Here is a 20891-nt window from a genome sequence, read left to right on the forward strand (position 1 = left end):
TCTCTCTACTGTCTTTATCCCATCCTTCATTATCAGGGCTTACAATGATTCAGAAGTCCAGGACAGAAGCAAAGTTCATACATATTTTAGCCACATACCTTTCACTTTACATCCAGTGTACATAGGAGTAAGTTGATCTAGCTCTGCTGGTGGCTCAGTCATTTGTTCCAGAGTTGGATCAAACAGATGTAGCATGAGTGCAGCCAGCTGAAACCCAACTTCTTTCGAATTAAAATTTTCATGGGACCACTGGTCAGCATAGTAACGACGGGAAAATTTGGTAAGCGGTCCTGCAGCTCTAATTGCTACATCATTGGTACGGAAGGTGGAATCAATGACTAATTTTCCATCAAAGACAAGGCATGCATTATTTATGGCGTTGAATGCATCAAGATCCACTTTCTTCTTGTCAAAGTTAAAGAAAGCCTGAAAAAGCAAAAAACATTAGAATCACAGACACTCCCTCTTATTTGTAGTAGTTCAAAGTCCCAATGTTAACCTAATGCACCCGGTAAGAATGGGGTGTGTTCAGGCCGGACACCTGATTTACACCCCGCTCAAATTTTGGCTCAATTGAAAATCATTCTGGGGTGAAAAATCAACATCCCATCAGATTAGTGGCAAAGCCATGCCTTATGATTGTGTGTGTGTTTGTATGTATGAATGCCAACACAACTGACAGATGAACCAATTAAAAATAATAATTTCCATTATAATATACCAAATGTGCAATGTACTCACTAGATCGCCACAAATTCAATATCACATCCACTGGACTACTACTTATTTTCATCAGTTTCTGTTATGGAATGAGGATGTAACGAACAGGGTGGATAAAGTGGAACCAGTGAATGTGGTGTATTTGGACATCCAGAAGTCATTTGACAAGGTGCCACATAAAAGGTTACTGCACAAGATAAAAGTTCACGGGGTTGGGAATAATATAGTAGCATGGCTAACGAACAGAGAACAGAGAGTCAGAATAAATGGTTCAGTCTTTGGTTGGCAACCAGTAAGTAGTGGGGTGCTGCAGGGATCAGTGCTGGGACCCCAACTATTTACAATCTATATTAACGACTTGGAAGAAGGGGCTGCGTGTAATGTAGCCAAGTTTGCTGATGATACAAAGATGGGAGGAAAATCATTGTGTGAGGAGGACACAAAAATCTGCAAAAGGACATAGGACAGGCTAAGTGAGTGGGCAAAAATTTGGCAGATGGAGTATAGTATTGGAAAGTGTGAGGTCATGTACTTTTGCAGAAAAAAATCAAAGAGCAAGTTATTATTTAAATGGAGAAAGATTGTAAAGTGCCGCAGTACAGCGGGACCTGGGGGTACTTGTGCATGAAACACAAAAGGATATTATGTAGATACAGCAAGTGGTCAGGAAGGCCAATGGTATCTTGGCCTTTATTGCAAAGGGGATGGAGTATAAAAGCAGGGAAGTCTTGCTACAGCTTTACAAGGTATTGGTGAGGCTACACCTGGAATACTGTGTGCAGTTTTGGTTTCCATATTTACGAAAGGATGTACTTGCTTTGGAGGCAGTTCAGAGAAGGTTCACTAGGTTGATTCCGGGGATGAGGGGGTTGACTTATGAAGAAAGGTTGAGTAGGTTGGGCCTCTACTTATTGAAATGCAGAAGAATGAGAGGTGATCTTATCAAAACGTATAAGATTATGAGGGGGCTTGACAAGGTGGATGCAGAGAGGATGTTTCCACTGATGGGGGAGACTAGAATTAGAGGGCATGATCTTAGAATAAGGGGCCGCCCATTTAAAACAGAGATGAGGAGAAATTTCTTCTCTCAGAGGGTTGTAAATCTGTGGAATTCGCTGCCTCAGAGAGCTGTGGAAGCTGGGACATTGAATAAATTTAAGACAGAAATAGACAGTTTCTTAAACAATAAGGGGATAAGGGGTTATGGGGAACGTGCAGGGAAGTGGAGCTGAGTCCATGATCAGATCAGCCATGAACTTATTGAATGGCGGAGCAGGCTCGAGGGGCCGTTTGGCCTACTCCTGCTCCTATTTCTTATGTTCTTATGTTCATATGTAAGTTGTGGTTTCCATTTGCAATTTCCACAAATTTAGAATTTTCCTGTCTTAACTGTGCCACCGTAGAGAGGCACCATGCATTGGAACATAGAAATAGGAGAAGACCATTCATTGAGCATTTTCCGCCATTCATGGCTGAACTGTACCTCAACTACATTTACCCTCCTTTGCTCCATATTTCCCCTAAATCCTTACCTAACAAAAGTCTATCGATCTCAGTCTTGAAAATTTCAGTTGACCCAGCATCCACAGCCTTTTGAGAGAGAGAGTTCCAGATTTCCACTACTTTTGTGTAAAAAAAGTGCTTCCTGATTTCACTCCTAAATGGCGTAGCTTTAATTTTAAGATGAAGTCCTCTTGTTCTGCATTTCCCCACCAGAGGAAATAGTTTCTCTGAATCTATCTTATCAAATCCCTTTAATTTTAAAGGCCTCGATTAGATCACTCCTCAACCTTCTAATTGAGGGGAATACAAACTAAGTTCATGCAACCTGTCCACTTAATTTAACCCTTTAAGCTCTGGTATTTTTCTGGTGAATCTGTGCTGTACCACCTCCAATGCCAATATATCCTTCTTGCGTTTCACCCCCTAAAACTGAACACAGTATTCCAGATATGATCTGACCAAGGCTTTGTACAATTAAAACATCACTTCCTTACTTTTGTATTCCAACCTTGAGCTAAAGACCAACATTCCATTAGACTTTTTGATTACTTTTTGTACCTGTGCACTAGCTTTTAGTGATTTTTGTACATGGACACCTAAGTGCTGTTGCTCCTCGGGGGTGAAATTGGGTTCCTTTGCGTCCTCTGTTAGCGCCTCCGGGGGTGATAACGGGACGCAAATGGTTTTGCGAGCAGGCGCGGCGAGATTAGTGAGCGGGAGTTTTGCGGCAGCGGTACAGCGTTGCGCCCCGATCTCCTTTGTCCGCAGATCGTGACGTCATCGTCGTGCGCATCGTCCCGGTAGCACCCCAAACCCGAAAGTCAGTTCCATCCCCTCCAGCATCGCCAGGCGAAAACACCGACAGCTGCAGGAGGCGCGCATCAGGCAGCTGGCCACTTCGGGTGCAATGCTTAAAGGCGAGGTGGCCGAGGTAAGCAAAAACAAACTGACCTTCTCTCTTGTAGCTTTTTTCCACGGGTTCCAGCCCGTGATCACGATGGCAGCCCCGATCCCGCCCGATCAGCCCGTGACTCTGCTAAAGTGCTGGGCTGATCGGGCGGGATCGGGGCTGCCGTCGTGATGATGACCCTTCCCTTTAAGGGAAGGAAGCAGCCTTTCAACACGGCAGCCCTGGACTCGCTGCCCCGCCTGCTACCAATTACGCTCCAGGAAGTGAGGCGCTTGATTTAGCGCTCCATTTCCTTCTTGGAGGTGCAAATGCCAAATTTTGTAAACTTTGAAATGATTAGCGCCTGGCGCTACTTTATCAAACTTTTAAAAGTTACCACTCCAAATGGGGCGATACCCAATTTCACCCCCCTAGTCTCTCACCATTAAGAATACATTCCGATTTGTCTTTCTCGGTTCCAAAGTGGATCACACTTCCCCACATTGAACTCCAACTGCCACAGTTTTGCCCACTCATATAGTTTGCCTATGTCCCTATGTAACTTCCTGCTCCCATCTACACAACTTACTGTGCCTCCTAACTTAGTGTCATCTGAAAACTTAGATATACAAGTCTATTCCTTCATCCAAGTCATTAATATATATATAGTGAAAAGCTATGGCCCCAGCACAGATCCCTGGGGAACACCACATTACATCCCATTAATCAGAGAACATTCCTTTTATCCCTCCTCACTGTCTCCTACATCCCAACCTATGTCACAAGGTTACCTCCAATTCTGCACGCTTTCATTTTTGATAATCTCTTGTGCGGATCCTTATCAATTCCCTTCCGCATGTCCATATAGACTGTGGCCTCAAAATTGCGGAACACTAAAAACCTACCGGTTACATTGACGGCCAAGGTTAACAGCCGCTGGCCGAGAGCTCAGGCAGTACCAGCATTTTGCTACTGCTGGCTCATATAGATGATTTTCTAGTGCAACATGCTCTCTGAGCGTTAATCTCAGAAGGAGACCAAAGATCACCTCTGTCTCCCGCTTGCAGTGTAAGAGAACGGGGTAGAAAGGAGGGACCTGAACAGTTGCCGTATGTGTTCCAACAATATTAGCTGCCAACCGATGTTTGACAATTTTTTGTTTGTTTATGACATGAATGTAGATAAAAGAGATCTTATCACAGATCATCTTCAATTGTTGCAATGGATTTCACCCACTAACTTACTGACCCACAAACATTGTAGGTCTCCTGGAAAGCTGCCAGAAAATGCAACTTCCCCCGCCCCCCCCCCCCCCCCCGCTCCCAACCATTAATGGGTAAAAAATGAAAGTTTAAAGAAGAACCTTGGCAAAGGAGAGGTTTGAAGTACTGCCCTTCATCCTCAGAAGACTTGCCAGATTCCTCATGGTCGTTAACGCTGTTAAAAGACCAGTTAGCGGCAGAAAATCTTGCCGTGATTTACTGCGGGCGGCAACGTAAGCAGAGAACTCCAAAATGGATGAGCCATTGTCAACTCAGCATTGCATGCCAATTGATGTCACGCTCCACCTCATTAAAATACTCTCGCAGACTACCTGGCGAAAATGATGGCTGCCACGATACCCACCACCAGCTGGCAGAGGAGCGGCAGTTGCCGTTTTTTCGCCGTTTCATGGCGCTAACGGGTGGCACAAACCACCCCAATTTCTAGACCTGTATCTATAGATGTTCCACTATGCACCAGCTAGTGACCTCCTCAAAAAATTCAAACTAGATTAGTCAGCGTAACCTCGCCATCACAAATCCACGCTGGCTCTCTGTGATCAGTTCATATTTGTCCAAACTGTCTCTGATGATAGATTTCAGCAATTTCCCTACATCTGACATTACATTGACAGGTCTGTAATGTCCTGGTTTCTCCCTTCCTTTCTTAAAAAAGTGACATTTGCAATTATCCAATCCAAAGGCACAATTCCTGAATCTGAAGCGCTTTGGAAAATTTTGACAAACACTTCTGCAATTTCCTCACCTATTTCTTTTAATACCCTGAGGTGGAAACCATCAGGTCCTCAAGATCTGTTTATCTTGTTCCATTATTTTCTCTATTACCATTTTTTAAAAACTTATATTAAGTCCAATAAATTCCTCCCCTTGACTTAGTTTTAGGTTCCCTTGTACAATTGGTAATTTGTAGCCTTCCTTCACTGTGAAAATAGACACAAAGTACTAATTTAACAAGTCTGCCATTTCCTTATTATCCTTTATAATTTGCCTGTAGCTGTCTTTAATGGGCCCACTTTACCGATTAACACATTCTTTCTCAATATATTTATAAAAACTTTTGCTGTTAACTTTGATATCCCTAGTAAGTTTTATTTCAAATTCCCTCTTTTGTACCTTTTTGTCCCTTCGTTGCTTTTTATAGTGCTCCCGTCTGCAGAAAATCCACTTTTCCTTGCATTTATGCAAGCCTTTTCTTTTAGCTTGATGCTTAATTACATGAGTGGAGCCTTTGCATTTTAAGGGGGTATGTACTTATTTTGTATTGTAACAAATACTTCTTTGAATATTTCCCACTGTTTGTCTGTAGGTTTATCAGTAACAGTTCATTCCAATTTACTGTGGTCATTTCATTTCTCATCCCTTCAAAGTTTGTTTTACTTAAATTGAAAACTGTGGTTGTAACTCCCATCTGCCTCTCAAATCTAAGGATGCGTTTATTTGTAACATCTAAAGCTCTGATTGGGCCCACTTGATGACAAGTTCTGATTGCTGATTGGTTCCCTTGGAGGTTAAGACATACCCAGCAGTTTCTCTTTGCAAAGTGTAAATTGAGCCATTCTGACTGCCGACTCCAGACAGAACAAGGCTCACTTGGAACAGGCAGGGCTCACTCTCATATAGGAAGACTTGGATTGAAATAGTGTCTTTCATGACCACTGGACGTCTCAAAGCGCTTTACAGCCAATGAAGTACTTTTGGAGTGTGGTCACTGTTGTAATGTAGGAAATGCAGCAGCCAATTTGCGCACAAGCAAGCTCCTACAAACAGCAATGTGATAATGGCCAGATAATCTGTTTTTTGTTATGTTGATTGAGGGATAAATATTGGCCAGGACACCGGGATAACTCCCCTGCTCTTCTTCGAAATACTGCCATGGGATCATTTACGTCTACTTGAGAGGGCAGATGGGATCTCGGTTTAATATCTCATCTGAAAGACGGGTTAAGATCTTCGTCCACCCCACAAAGAAGTTCCTGCCCCCCACCCCCTGCCCAAATTCCTGACCTCCTCCCACTAAAATGCCTGACCTCCCCCCCCCCACCCAGCACAAGTTCCTGACATCCCCCCACTGCTCAAGTTCCTGACCTTCTTCCCCCACCAGTCGCCGCCCCCACCCACCCCGGGTTCCTGACCCCCCTGCCCAAGTTCCTCCCCCACGGATTCACGACCTCCTCCTCCAAGTCCCTGACCTTATCTCCCACCCACGCTATAGATGGGGCATTGTGTCTAAGTCACGGACTGTTTACAGGTTTATTGGGTATGAAGTGAATAGTGACAGTGTCGTGACTTCCAGATTTACTCTAGTCTTACCATCTGGATCACGTACTTGCTCTCAACCCCCCTCTTTAGAACTGGATCACGTCCTTCCACCATCTCCACTGTGCTCTCTGTACTCTTTACCGCCCCCCCGAGTTCCTGACCTCATTTGCACCCTCTCTGATTCCGCCGCTCTCCCCCTCGCTCTCACCCCGACAATCTCCCCCTCCCTCCGATCTACCCCTCTTTCTCTCTCCATCTGATCTTCCCTCCATCTCTCCCCAGTGTCTCTCTCTCTCCAATCCTCACTCTCTCTCTCCCCCCCTCTCTCTCCCTTCAATCCTCTCTCTCCCCGGTCACTCTCTCTCCCTCCGATCCTCTCTCTCTCTCTCCCCCTTTCTCCAGCCTCTCTCTCTCTCCCCCCGATCCTTTCTCTGTTACCAGTCTCTCTCTCTCTTTACCTCTGATCCTCTCCCTCTCCAGTCTCGCTATCTCCCTCCTTCTGATCATCTCTCTCTCCCCAGTCTCTCTTTTGCTCCCTCCGATCCTCTCTCTCCCCCCCAGTCTCTCTCTCTCTCTCCCTCCCTCTGATCCTCTCTTTCGTCCCCTCTGATCCTCTCTCTCTCTCTCCCCGTCTCCTCCCCTCTCCCTCCCTCCGATCCTCTCTCTCCATCTGCCCCTCTCTCTCCTCTTTCGATCCAACCTTCTCTGGGGCCTTGATCCACAAGCTGAACAAAGCATGGGCCCATGCCGCACTGCACTGTGGGGTACTGCGCATATGAGGTGTGTATATGCAAAAAGTGGTGGGTTTCGACCGCACGCATGCGCGGAAGGACATACAAATGTTCGTGCAGATAATCACTTTGCAAATCTAATATCAAATTCAATCATATTATGTCACTATTTGCAAGCTGTTTCATTAAGATCAGATTGTTAACTAATTCTGGTTCATTACTCATCACTAAATCTAACATGGCCTGTTCTCTTGTCGGTTCTAAAATATACTGATCTAGAAATTCAAGGGTTTAGTGCCACTCATTACCACCAGATTAGAGTGAAAAAATGACAGATGCTGTCCTTTGGCCTGCTGCCGGTGGTTCACGCATTTTGGGATGGCCGGCAGCGCAGTCGATATCCACGCTCGCTAGGCATATGTAGATTATGCAGATCATGACATCAGTGAGTTTGCAACGATCACCTGACTGCCGATCTGCCATTTTGGAGTTCGCTGCTCAACATACCGGCATGCCTTAACCGCGACGAGCTGAGCAAGCATTGACAAGCAGGAAGGAGTCTCCAGCAGTGGCATTTAAAGGGATCATCAGCAACAACTTGCAGTTGACATGTTTGTTCAGTTTGACTGGCTCTGTGCAACTTTCTGTTACTCCAGCAGCTTTATAGACTTCTTTCAAGGTTGTAAGGTAACAGGGAGTGTTGTTGCAAGTGGAGCATGCCTTCATTCTTATTTAAAGGCTTCTGCTCACAACACTTGCTCACACTCATGAGGGCTCTACTGGCAGTTACCCTCGCGCTCGAGTATCTTAGGGAGAGGCAGCGGAAGCAGCAAAGACCTAGGGTCATCAGAGAGCATTTCTCTTATATCCACTTAAGCGAAGAGCAGTATTTGAAGGCTACGTTTCACCAAGAAGGTGGTCAGAGAACTCTGCAACATCCTGCAACCAGTCCTGCAGCCTTAGAGCAGGGCGACCATGGCTCCCCCAGTGGCAGTCAAGTCACCATGGTCCTCAATTTCTTCACCAGTGGATCCTTCCAGTCTGCTGCAGAAGACATAGCTAACATCTCACAATTCGCCATCCTTCGCTGCATCCGTTAGGTCACTGAGGCTCTCTACACCAGGAGAAGGGACTGCTTTGTCTTCTCTCTAAGCACAGAGAAGCAGGATGAGTGGGCATTTGGCTTTGCCAGGTTAGCGGGCTTCCCCATGGTGCAGGGCACCATCAACTGCTTTGTGAGTGCAGTATAACAATCCTGAGATCTTCTGTAACCGCAAAGGCTACCACTCACTTAATGTGCAGTTGATGTGCGACCACATCCAGTGCTTCCTGATGGTCAATGCCCACTATCCTGGCAGTAGCCATGATGCTTTCAAACTGCGTCAGTCCGGTGTACCAGCAATCTTACAGCCACCACATCAAACTCGAGGATGACTGCTTGGAGACAAGGGCTATCTGCTTTGCATGTGGCTGATGACTCCCCTCCCCAACCCCAACACTCGTGCCCAGCACTGATATAATGAAAGCCATGCTCCCACCAGGAACATCATCAAGCAGACCATCGGGCTGCTGCAGCAAGGGTTCTGCTGCCTTGACTGCTCGGGAGGAGCCCTCCAGTACACGCCACAGTGGGTGTTCTATTTTGTGGTGGTCTGCTGCATGCTTCACAACTTGGCCGTCATGAGGGTACACCTTGTCAGTAGGATTGCACCACCACCTCAGGAGGAGGATGAGGGAGAGGAGGAGGAGGACGAAGAGGAAGAGGGAGCAGGCAGCCAGTCTTCCTTACGGACAGGGTCTCTGTGAATGCTTTATCAGACTCTGATTCCAATGAATGAAACCCCAGATCCCGTTGCTCACCACATCCCCATCATACCATCCCTCTGTCACAGAATATCACAGTGTCCTTCTGGGCACAAAACTGAAATGTGAGCACCCAGAAAACAGTCTAAACAAAATTGATAAATTTATCCCAAATCAATTGACACATATTTAGACTTACGATATAAATGAATCGCTTTGTGCGTGCAATCCCTTAATGCCTGTCGTTTGGGTACCCTTTCCTGATTTAGTACTCCTACGAATAGCTCCCCAGTGGCTGCAGCATGGTTGGTGGAAGGCTCCACACAGCATCATGTTTGGGTGACATGGTCTCTTTGGGAGTCTTCCATAATTTCCAGCTGGGAAATCGTGGGCTCCAAACTCTCCGCAGAGCTCTGTGCAACGTTGCAAGGCAGATTCCTCCATGTTCGTTGATATTGCCAAGAGGCTCTCTAGCAGGCTTGCCATTGCACCTAGCAATTCGGTGTGCATGCCCTTCAGCCTTCTTCTGAAGGCTGACCTATTGAGGTCCTCATCTGAGTCTTGTGTAGCAGAACTCGCACACAAACTCGCCTTCCAGGGAGCTGGCCACCAAGCTACCGTTTCCCCCTGGGCATCTACACTAGCCTCTAACGTATGCACAGTGCCAGTTTCTGAGCAGGTGTCTGCGAGTGACAGATGCAGTGACGCTGTGTCTCCTTCCTCTTCTCCCTCATCGTTTTCATGCATCGCCTCGGGGACAGGCTGCTTGGGTTCTTGGTCTTGATTTGCTGAAAGCAGAGTCGGGTTATGTTGCAAGGCAAAGCAAAATATGCATGCATACAGAATCAGCTGCTTGAAAGTGAGAAGAGATTGTGGGATGAGGGGGAAGTGGGATGTGAAAAGATTAGGAATGAGCATACGTTGATGTCCCCAAGGGGTTTCAACCTCGCCACTTGCCATGGCCTCTATTACCTGCCACCCAATGATCTCCAACACTCTCTCCTCCAGCTGGCTGAGGTCAGCTTGCCCCCACGGGTCTGCAGCTGCTCTCGCTGATGTTGCTCGACCTTGGCCTGCAATAGAAAGGAAAGTGTGTGAGTGAGTGTAGTGCAGTGTATTTGGGTGATGGTCTGGCATGATTGAATAACTGTCATTGTGTGCAAGGCGTTAGATGTCGATGTGAGTATAGCAGCAGTGGTAAGGTAATGAGGGTGAAGTGAAGCAGTGATTGTGAGGTTTAAGTGGTGATAGGTAGAGATTGTTGGTAGGTGAGTGCTGGGGGTGTGATGCATTGAGCAGTGTGTAAAGCTTCTGGTGCAGATGATGGGATATGGCATTTGTTGAAGCCTACACTCACCTTGATCTGACGTTTGAGGTCATTAAACTTCTTTTGGCACTGGATGGCCAATCTTGGGATCACAGTTCTGGCCATCACATCGGTTGCTATCTCCTGCCAGAGCCTTCGAGAGATATGTCGAGGGCTTCCTGCCAGTGTGTAGGGAGAGGAGACAGGCTGTCCTCTTCATGGCCACGACCAGTGCCTCAAGAGCCACGTCGGAGAATCTGCGGGCTCTCTCCCTGTGCTGAAGCTTCACCATGTGTTTTCACTGCTGTGTTCTTCCAGCTGAAGTTGCGAGTGACTTGACAATAAGGTACTGTAGCATCAATGTACCTCCCCTTTATGTACTGAATCAAGCCTGTGCCACGTGACTGGGAATTAGACTAGACCCAATATTGGCCCACCTGTTGAGCGGTAAGCCAATGAGCAGCAGTTTTAGCGCTGAGATCAAATCATGTTAATGAGGACTGAGCACGAATTTTCCGTGCTACCTAGATCATTTTGACTTGGTGCAGCTTAACATTGTTGGGCCTTAACACTGACTGTTTCGTGACCATATCCAATTTCTAGGCCATTGTTCTAGAAAACTGTCCCGAATACATTCTGGTAATTCATTGCCATTGCTAAATGAGCTGTTCTGCTAATCCCAGTTTATGTGTAAATTAAAATCTTCGATTATAACCATCTTATTTTTGCTATATTCTTCCACGATCTCCATATTTACATCTCCCCCTCCTACGTCGCGAGTATCAGGAGGTCTGTACACAACTATTAGGAGTCTTACATCTTTTGCTGTTCCTTAAATCTACCCATAATGTCCACTGCCTGATCATCCTTGCTGAAATCCCTTCTATCTACTGCTGCTGTTCTGTTTTTTTATCAATATTGCTACTCCCTCTTCTTTCCCAACTTCCCTGTCCTTTCTAAAGATCCTAGTCTGGTTTCCAATCAAGGCCAGCTTGTACCCAGGTCTCTGTTAAAGCCACTACATCATGCCCTTTAAGTTAAATTTGTGCTCCTAACTGAACTTGTATTACTTCTTATGCTGTGTGCATTCATGTATAGAACTCTTATTTAAATCATTTAGCCTGTCCACATGTCCAGCTGTTTTTTTCTCACATTTCAGTTCAGAAAGGAAAAGGAGAGAATCGGAGAGAAAGTCAAATTCTGGTTATTTCCTAGCAGCCACTGATTTTGGCAGAGTATTTGAAAGACATAAGTTTAAGGGAGGAAGTTTTGCCCAATTCAGAATTTGGCAGTGAAAGAACATTTGGCTTGAAGCTACAGAACCAGTATTCGTAAGTGAGTGACTTCTTTTCTACAATTAATACTTATGTGAAATGATTAACCATGCTATCAGAATTATAGGTTAACACTATCCACATTTTTAAATTAGTCAGTTTGGCACAGAGGAATCGCAGTGAAGGGAGCCCCTAATATGTGTGAAATGGAACAGGTGAGCTATCATGAAGTTTATACAGTGGTGGCATATTTGCACTGTATCAGAAAAATAAGTCTCTGCAACAGGAGGATCTCTGTGCTCAAAGAGCAATTGGCCATATTCCACAGCACCAGAGAGGATGTGTTTTGGGATCATACTCTCCAGAATGTGGTTACTGAAGAACACGGGGATAGTGTAGTTAAAGAAGTGGGTAACTATCTGCTGGGGCAGCAGAGGGAGACAGGTCATCATCATCATAGACAGTCCCTCAAAATCGAGGAAGACTTGCTTCCACTCTAAAAGTGAATTCTCAGGTGACTGTTATAGTCCAATACGGGAATTACAGTCTCTTTCAAGGTGGGACAGACAGTCGTTGAAGGAAAGGGTGGGTGGGGAGTCTGTTTTGCCACACGCTCCTTCCGCTGCCTGCGCTTCTTTTCTGCATGCTCTCAGCGATGAGATTCGAGGTGCTCAGCGCCCTCCCGGATGCTTTTCCTCCACTTAGGACGGTCTTTGGCCAGGGATTCCCAGATGCCAGTGGGGATGTTGCATTTTATCAAGGAGGCTTTGAGGGTGTCCTTGAAATGTTTCCTCTGCCCACCTGGGGCTCACTTGCAGTGTAGGAGTTCCAAGTAGAGCGCTTGCTTAGGGAGTCTCGAGTCAGACATACGGACGATGTGGCCCGCCCAATGGAGCTGGTCGAGTGTGGTCAGTGCTTCGATGCTGGGCATGTTGGCCTGATCGAGAACACTGACGTTGGTGCGTCTATCCTCCCAATGGATTTGCAGGATCTTGTGGAGGCAGCATTGGTTGTATTTCTCCAGTGCAGTGCTTTGAGGTGTCTTCTGTATATTATCCACGTCACTGAGCCATATAGGAGAGTGAGTATCACTACAGCCCTGTAGATCATAAGCTTGGTGCCAGATTTGAGGCCCTAGTCCTTGAACACTCTCTTCCTCAGGCGACCGAAGGCTGTGCTGGCGCACTGGAGGCGGTGTTGGACCTCGTCATCGATGTCTGCCCTTGCTGATAGTAGGCTCCCGAGGTATGGAAAATGGTCCATGTTGTCCAAGGTCGCGCCGTGGATTTTGATGACATGTGGGCAGTGCTGTGAGGTGGGGTCAGGTTGGTGGAGGACCTTTGTCTTACGGATGTTTAGTGTAAGGCCCATGCTTTCGTACGCCTCAGTGAAGATGTTGATGATGGCTTGGAGTTCAGCCTCTGAATATACAGATTCAGGTATCAGGTATTCAAGAGACAGGTATCAAAACGGTGGAAAACCCCATAGTCATTGGAACGGTCCAATAGATACATTTAGTTGGACAATGAGATTTACAGTGACTCAGAGGAGAGGAGCTTTGAGCAACATTGCAGCAGCGTGGAGCAGGTGACCAGCTGGAGAGTAAAGAAGCAGGTGGACTACAAGAATAGGAAAATTATAGTAGTGGGTGCTTCTATTTTCAAGGGAATAGACAGTTGTAACTGGGAGTATCTCCCTGGTACTAGGACATTATGAACAGGTGGAAAAACTTCTGCGAAGGGATGGAGAATAGGCAAAAGCAATGGTCCATGTTAGAACCACTTATATAGCTAAAAGTACATTTGAGGTCTTGCAGAGGGAGTTAAGGAGTTAGGCACTGGATTGAAAAACAAGACCTCATTGGTAGTAATCTCCAGATTTCCCCTGTGCCACATACTGGATAGACTGTGAGAAAGAGTATACAAGATAACGTGCGGCTGCAGCACTGGTGCAGGAGGGAAGACTCACATTTGGGGAATGAATTCTGGAAGAAGAGAAGTCATTTACTTCAACCCAAATAGCACCAAAGCTCTTGTGGAGACGATAAATAGTATAGTGCAAGATGATCTAAATCAATATGGCGAGGGTGAGGGAAATCTAGGCTTGAAATTAGAAAGGAAGAGCACAGTTAATAAACGGTTGGGACTAGAAGCAAAAAGCTTGGCTGAACCAAACAATAAGGACATATTAATAGAGGAGAAAAAGTAAAGAAAGGCTTTAAGATAGTGAGAAATAAAAATATTGTTGTAAAAGGGACAAGGGATATCAAAAAGTTAAATAGAGAAAACTAGGATCAGAATAAGGGTCAATAATACAAAAAAAATGGAGTCAGAATTGAGTGGCGCATGTTTGAATGCACAAAGCATTAAAGACAAATTATAGAGTTAGAAGCATTAATAACTATGGAGGGATATGATATAGTTGGACAATGAGATGTGGTTTAGATTTGGATAGGACTGGGAACTTAATTATATCATTTTCAGGAGGGTAAAAAGAGAGTAGGATGGCAGAATTATTTCACAGTGCACAAATGCAAGAATGTTCAGCAGGTTGTGTTGCCAGAATCCGTATGGATAGAGTTAAGTAATAGAAATGGAAATGATGCAATTATTAATGCGCACTACAGGCTACCAAACAGTAGGGATGAGATAGAGGGGAAGATTTGCAGACAGTTCAGAGAGGATAAGAAAGAACAACAGGGCCATAATTTTGGGTGACTTTAGCCATTCCAAGAGAGAATGAGAAAAAGGCAATATATGTAGTTAAAGTGGGGAATGCTTTTTAGATGGCACCCAAGCCTTCTTCCTAAATCAGTAGTCTAGTCCAACAAGGATCAGCGGATTTATTTCTGGGAGATGAAATAGCACAAATAATTAATGTGGGAGTAGGAGAACATTGAAAGTTGGCATGCAGGTACAAAGGCGGTGAAGAAGGCAAATGGTATGTTGGCCTTCATAGCTAGGGGTTTTCAGTATAGGAGCAGGGAGGTCGTAATGCAGTTGTACAGGGCCTTGGTGAGGCCTCACCTGGAATATTGTGTTCAGTTTTGGTCTCCTAATCTGAGGAAGGACGTTCTTGCTATTGAGGGAGTGCAGCGAAGGTTCACCAGACTGATTCCCGGGATGGCTGGACTGACATTTGAGGAGAGACTGGATCGACTGGGCCTTTATTCACTGGAGTTTAGAAGGATGAGAGGGGATCTCATAGAAACATATAAAATTCTGATGGGACTGGACAGGTTAGATGCAGGAAGAATGTTCTCGATGTTGGGGAAGTCCAGAACCAGGGGACACAGTCTAAGGGTAAGCCATTTAGGACTGAGATGAGAAGAAACTTCTTCACTCAGAGAGTTGTTAATCTGTGGAATTCCCTACTGCAGAGAGTTGTTGATGCCAGCTCATTGGATATATTCAAGAGGGAGTTAGATGTGGCCCTTGCAGCTAAAGGGATTAAGGGGTATGGAGAGAAAGCAGGAAAGGGGTACTGAGGTGAATGATCAGCCATGGTGCAGGCTTGAAGGGCTGAATGGCCTACTCTTGCACCTATTTTTTATGTTAATAGGGAAATGCTGATCTCAATGTGAAAATTGAAAAGGATAATGAAGAGTCAAAGATAAGAAAAGGTATAGTTCAGTGAGATAAGCAGGGATCTGGCCCAACTTAACTGAGTAGAAAGGTTAGAAAACAGGATGACAGATCAGTAGTGGAAAATCTTCAAATAGAGATGGATAGAGTTCCTTGTAAGGTGAAAAAGAGGTGCATCAAAGTATAGTTACGCAGATAAATAGAGATTAAAATGAAATATAATAATAAAAAATATTATACCTTTTATCAACATATATAAACAGAGGTTTCACTTGGAAGGTTTTTAACTTACCGAACATCTTATGCTCAATGGTTCAGCATCAGTGGTGAAAGTTGAAAGGGATATACGACCGTGGACCTTCCCATCATTCCACCGAGCAAGCAGACAGTTAGAATACACAGAAACATTAGCATTCCTGAGTGCTTCATCCACTGCAGTTTCTATCACTGAATTGTTAAAACAACTGATTTTGGAATTCGTAGGTGGTTTCACCAGATGCACGAAAGAGCCATCAATTCCAAAAGTCAGGATAGTATTCACTGTGATGTAGGCCTCAATTGCACTCCCATATACAATGATATTTTCTGGAAAAGAGCAATAATTATAATGGATACATTGAAGATTTCTGGAATATAAGTTTAAGTGGTAATAAAATTACCTTCTTATTTTGAAATACTACACAGTGTCATCCAGCAAAAATAAGATAACGTACTGAGGACTACATAGACAGTGATGTAGGTGCCCTGAATGCAAGAAGTAAAGAAGAGCGAGAAATAAAGCAGGAGAGGAAGAAAGTGAAGGAGGAGAGACAGAGAGGAGTGGAGTAGAACAAAGACAGGCAGGCAGGCAGACAGAAGTAGAGGGCAAGAAGTGGAGGAAGACAGACAGATCTGGAAACAGAGGGAAAGAGACAGTAGAGGAGGGGAAGAAAGAGACAAAGTGGAGGAGGAGTTGGCAAAAGACAGAAGTGAAGCTTTTGATTTTTAACTCCTCTCACCTGGAAGAAAAGGGGCAAGGGCGCAGTTAAAATAAGGGCAGCAACCAACCTATGGGATCCAGCTGTTTTTCATGGGATTGGATTTTAACTTGTTGTTTCAGCAGGCACACAGGACACTGACCAGAAGGGAGCAGGTTCCTGCTTTAAATATACAGCGTCCTGGTGATGTCATTGGGTTCCGACTGCAATTTTAGCCTGAGGCTTGAGCAGACGAGCACTGGTGCCTTTGCTGCCAGGCCAATCCTGCAGTGGGCTGCATCGAGGGCCAGAAGAGGCCCAGTGAAGCAAGCTGTTTTACAGTTTTTTAGGTTTCTTTGTGGATTAGAAGGAGCAGACCTGCACTTCCGGGCCCCATAAGGAAACCTTGGGCCTCCGCTGCCCCGGGCTTTCCTTACTTCCTCCACCCCCCTTTCCGACCGCAATCCCTGTCGGAGCACCCTCACAAGAACATACCTTTGCGCTGGGGACATTTCTCTCGGGTCCCCGGCAGCAGCCTTCTACCGCCAGAAATCCCGTTACCACCACAGGCGAGATCATGGATCTGGCCAGGTTTGGGTGGGATTCCGACAAACTCCATTTAAATGAGGACCAGAAATTCAAATCTCCTGGGCCTCATGCTGCAGAGGACCAGTGGGCTTATTGCTTGCCCTGGACCCCACACACACCATTTCTACACAGAATTAAAATCGAGACTGAAGAGTGAAAAAAGAAAGACAGAAGTGGAGGAGTAGCATGAGAGTGAGCGTGCAGGCAAAGAAAAAAAAAGGAGAGCAGTGCAAACAAGTGATGGAGAAAGAAGACAAAGAAAGGAGAGACAAAGAATTGAAGCAGTTGAAAGATTTTTTGCAGACCGGTACTACTATACTTAACCAGAAAGACATTAGTGGTAGAGGGCGATTTGCATGAATGACAAACAAGCGGGCAGTGGGCGGTGCACGTATAGTAACCATTCAGAGGAGTCGGTGGAGAACCAATGTGGTTTTTTTTCGGTTGTCCTTCATTAGTATGCAGTAGGAAAGCTGCCAGCACAAAAAGCGCTCCCCATAAGCAATTCACTGATTGGGGGACAGGAAATTGTGTGATGTGGCCACTTCTTACGGGCCTGCTCAACAGCTTGAAAGGGGCTGTATTTTATCGAAGAACAGAAAGAAGCAATACTGTGGAACAGTAAGCAAACACATGTTCCAGCAGGGCCCCAAGGTTTTCCAATGCAGCGGTGGATATATTGGTAGAGTTAGTTAAAGTCAGGATGGAAATCCTCTTCTCCATAGATGATTGTTGGAGAAGCTGATTGATAGGTCCTGGCTACAGTGTCATAAAAAATGTAATGATGTCACTTGCAGTGCTAAGTTAAGACTCCCATTCACATCTCACTACCTTTATCTCAGCACTATCATTTTTTCCCATCCCCACTTCTCATGGCTCTACATAAGTCATCAGGGAAGACATTACGGCATTATCTTTCAGATTGCACTCACCCTCAAAAGCTGTTTCTGCCCTCACTACTGCTTCTTCCTCATTTCTTCCTGTCATCATGTACACTATGGTAATCTGCCTCATCAATGTTGAAAAGCCTTGCCCAGGGAACATATTAACCCACTTTACTTTCCGTGCAGAAGCTGGCACTCAGCAGCATAGAAACAACCAGCACAGGAGGAGGTCCTGCCACTCTTCACATACTGACACCGATGGAAAAAGCTGCCATCAACATTATTGGTAAAGGCAGCATCGGAGATGTCAAGGCTGGAGGCCACGCACAGCAGGGTGTATATGGGCATCTTTCCCTCCATTTCTCTTTCTAATTAACTCTCCCAATTACGCACTCACACAGTCACACACTGAGCATGACAACCTGGTGGTGCATTGCTCCTGCCACTGATCTTAGTGTTTACCCTTGCAACCACATCTTAACCCTTGTCTCTCTCTACCTTTTCTAGGTCACTCAGTTGACTCAATCGCTCCAGTCAGTTTCCCCTCCAGAAGATGCACCATCACTTGCTTTTTTTTTCCTGCCGAGCACCAGCACAGAAATTGGCACCCCGTGTGACTTAGATAGTGAGTTAGAGGGGTGTGCATTGAGGAATTTATTGAGCACAAGTAGAAGTAGGAGCAGGTGAAGGTGGCAAGGGTGACCCAGAAAAGAGTTCACTGGAGGGTCAATTCATGTCCTAGTTCTGCTGAAGATGACATAGATGCCCAGCCTTTAAAAGAAAGATGATTTCTGTGCACAAGCATTTGCTGAGTGCATTGGATTGTCTGTCTGGGAGATTACAGAACATGATGCATAATATAGCAGAGTTCACTACCAACTTGTGTGGAGTTCCTGTGCGTAGCCTCGGCACTCTGCAGTCAACCATGTAGTGTGTGGAAGCCGGAGCTGATCACCACTCCCCCACTCACTCCCACAGGAGTCTGTGATATCAGTAATAACATCTCCCTGGGATGCTCATACTGGGCCATGCATGCTAAGTGCTCAACTATCTTATCTGCCTTGGCCAGGCTGGGAGACCGAATGAATAAGGACTTCAATTGGATGACATAAGAACATAAGAAATAGGAACAGGAGTAGGCCATTTGGCCCCTCGAACCTGCTCCATCATTTAATAAGATCATGGCTGATCTGATCCTGGCCTCAACTCCACTTCCCTGCCCGCTCCCCATAACCCTAAAAAAGCAATAAAGAAAGGAAAGATAGATTACGAAAGTAAACTTGCGCAAAACATAAAAACAGATAGTAAAAGCTTTTACAGATATATAAAACGGAAAAGAGTGACTAAAGTAAATGTTGGTCCCTTAGAAGATGAAAAGGAGGATTTAATAATGGGAAATTTGGAAATGGCTGAGACCTTAAACAATTATTTTGCTTCGGTCTTCACAGTGGAAGACACAAAAACCATGCCAAAAATTGCTGGTCACAGGAATGTGGGAAGGGAGGACCTTGAGACAATAACTATCACTAGGGGGGTCGTGCTGGACAGGCTAATGGGACTCAAGGCAGACAAGTCCCCTGGTCCTGATGAAATGCATCCCAGGGTATTAAAAGAGATGGCGGAAGTTATAGCAGATGCATTCGTTATAATCTACCAAAATTCTCTGGACTCTAGGGAGGTGCCATCGGATTGGAAAGCAGCTAATGTAACGCCTCTGTTTAAAAAAGGGGACAGACAAAAGGCAGATAACTATAGGCCGGTTAGTTTAACATCTGTAGTGGAGAACATGCTTGAAACTATCATTAAGGAAGAAATAGCGGGACATCTAGATAGGAATAGTGCAATCAAGCAGACGCAGCATGGATTCATGAAGGGGAAATCATGTTTAACTAACTTACTGGAATTCTTTGAGGATATAACGAGCATGGTGGATAGAGGTGTACCGATGGATGTGGTGTATTTAGATTTCCAAAAGGCATTCGATAAGGTGCAGAAGATAAGGTTACTGCAGAAGATAGAGGTACGCGGAGTCAGAGGAAATGTATTAGCATAGATAGAGAATTGGCTGGCGAACAGAAAGCAGAGAGTCGGGATAAATGGGTCCTTTTCGGGTTGGAAATCGGTGGTTAGTGGTGTGCCACAGGGATCGGTGCTGGGACCACAACTGTTTATAATATACATAGATGACCTGGAAGAGGGGACAGAGTGTAATGTAACAAAATTTGCAGATGACACAAAGATTAGTGTAAAAGCGGGTTGTGTAGAGGACACAGAGAGGCTGCAAAGAGATTTGGATCGGTTAAGCGAATGGGCTAAGGTTTGGCAGATGGAATACAATGTCGGAAAGTGTGAGGTCATCCACCTTGGGGAAAAAAAACAGCAAAAGGGAATATTATTTGAATGGGGAGAAATTATAACATGCTGCGGTGCAGAGGGACCTAGGGGTCCTTGTGCATGAAACTCTTTTAGGAGAATCCTTAAGATGTTGCTGTAAGAACTGCTTGCAACCAGAGTCATCAGAAGTTCATTTCAACCTCAAGTAGAAATTGACAAATGTAATGGCTGGGAATCGAACCCAAAAAGCCTACTGCACCTGGCATTCCCAGGCAGTCTCCCATCCCAGTACTAACCAGGCTTGACTCTGCTTAGCTTCCAAGATCAGACGAGATCAGGCGCTTTCAGACTAGTGTGGCCATTCCTTGTGCATGAATCCCAAAAAAAATTAGTTTTCAGGTGCAGCAGGTAATCAGGAAGGTGAATGGAATGTTGGCCTTCATTGCGAGAGGGATGGAGTACAAAAGCAGGGAGGTCCTGCTGCAACTGTACAGGGTATTGGTGAGGCCGCACCTGGAATACTGCGTGCAGTTTTGGTCACCTTACTTAAGGAAGGATATACTGGCTTTGGAGGGGGTACAGAGACGATTCACTAGGCTGATTCCGGAGATGAGGGGGTTACCTTATGATGATAGATTAAGTAGACTGGGTCTTTACTCGTTGGAGTTCAGAAGGATGAGGGGTGATCTTATAGAAACATTTAAAATAATGAAAGGGATAGACAAGATAGAGGCAGAGAGGTTGTTTCCACTGGTCGGGGAGACTAGAACTAGGGGG

General features: G+C 45.3%; 1 protein-coding gene and 1 pseudogene across 1 annotated transcript in view; both read right to left on the reverse strand.

Moving 5' to 3' along the window:
- Positions 1-20891, reverse strand: part of cfap61 (cilia and flagella associated protein 61) — a 445137-nt gene that overhangs the window by 153125 nt on the left and 271121 nt on the right. The window contains exons 21-22 of the mRNA XM_070889895.1: positions 15645-15937; positions 99-426 (exon numbers count right to left, since the gene is read on the reverse strand). Of these exons, the coding sequence (XP_070745996.1) occupies positions 99-426; positions 15645-15937 (621 nt within the window). The remainder of the gene's footprint in view (positions 1-98; positions 427-15644; positions 15938-20891) is intronic.
- Positions 20362-20480, reverse strand: LOC139274336 (5S ribosomal RNA; annotated as a pseudogene).

Source organism: Pristiophorus japonicus, chromosome 9 (genome assembly GCF_044704955.1).
Source record: "Pristiophorus japonicus isolate sPriJap1 chromosome 9, sPriJap1.hap1, whole genome shotgun sequence".
NCBI lineage: Eukaryota > Metazoa > Chordata > Chondrichthyes > Pristiophoridae > Pristiophorus > Pristiophorus japonicus.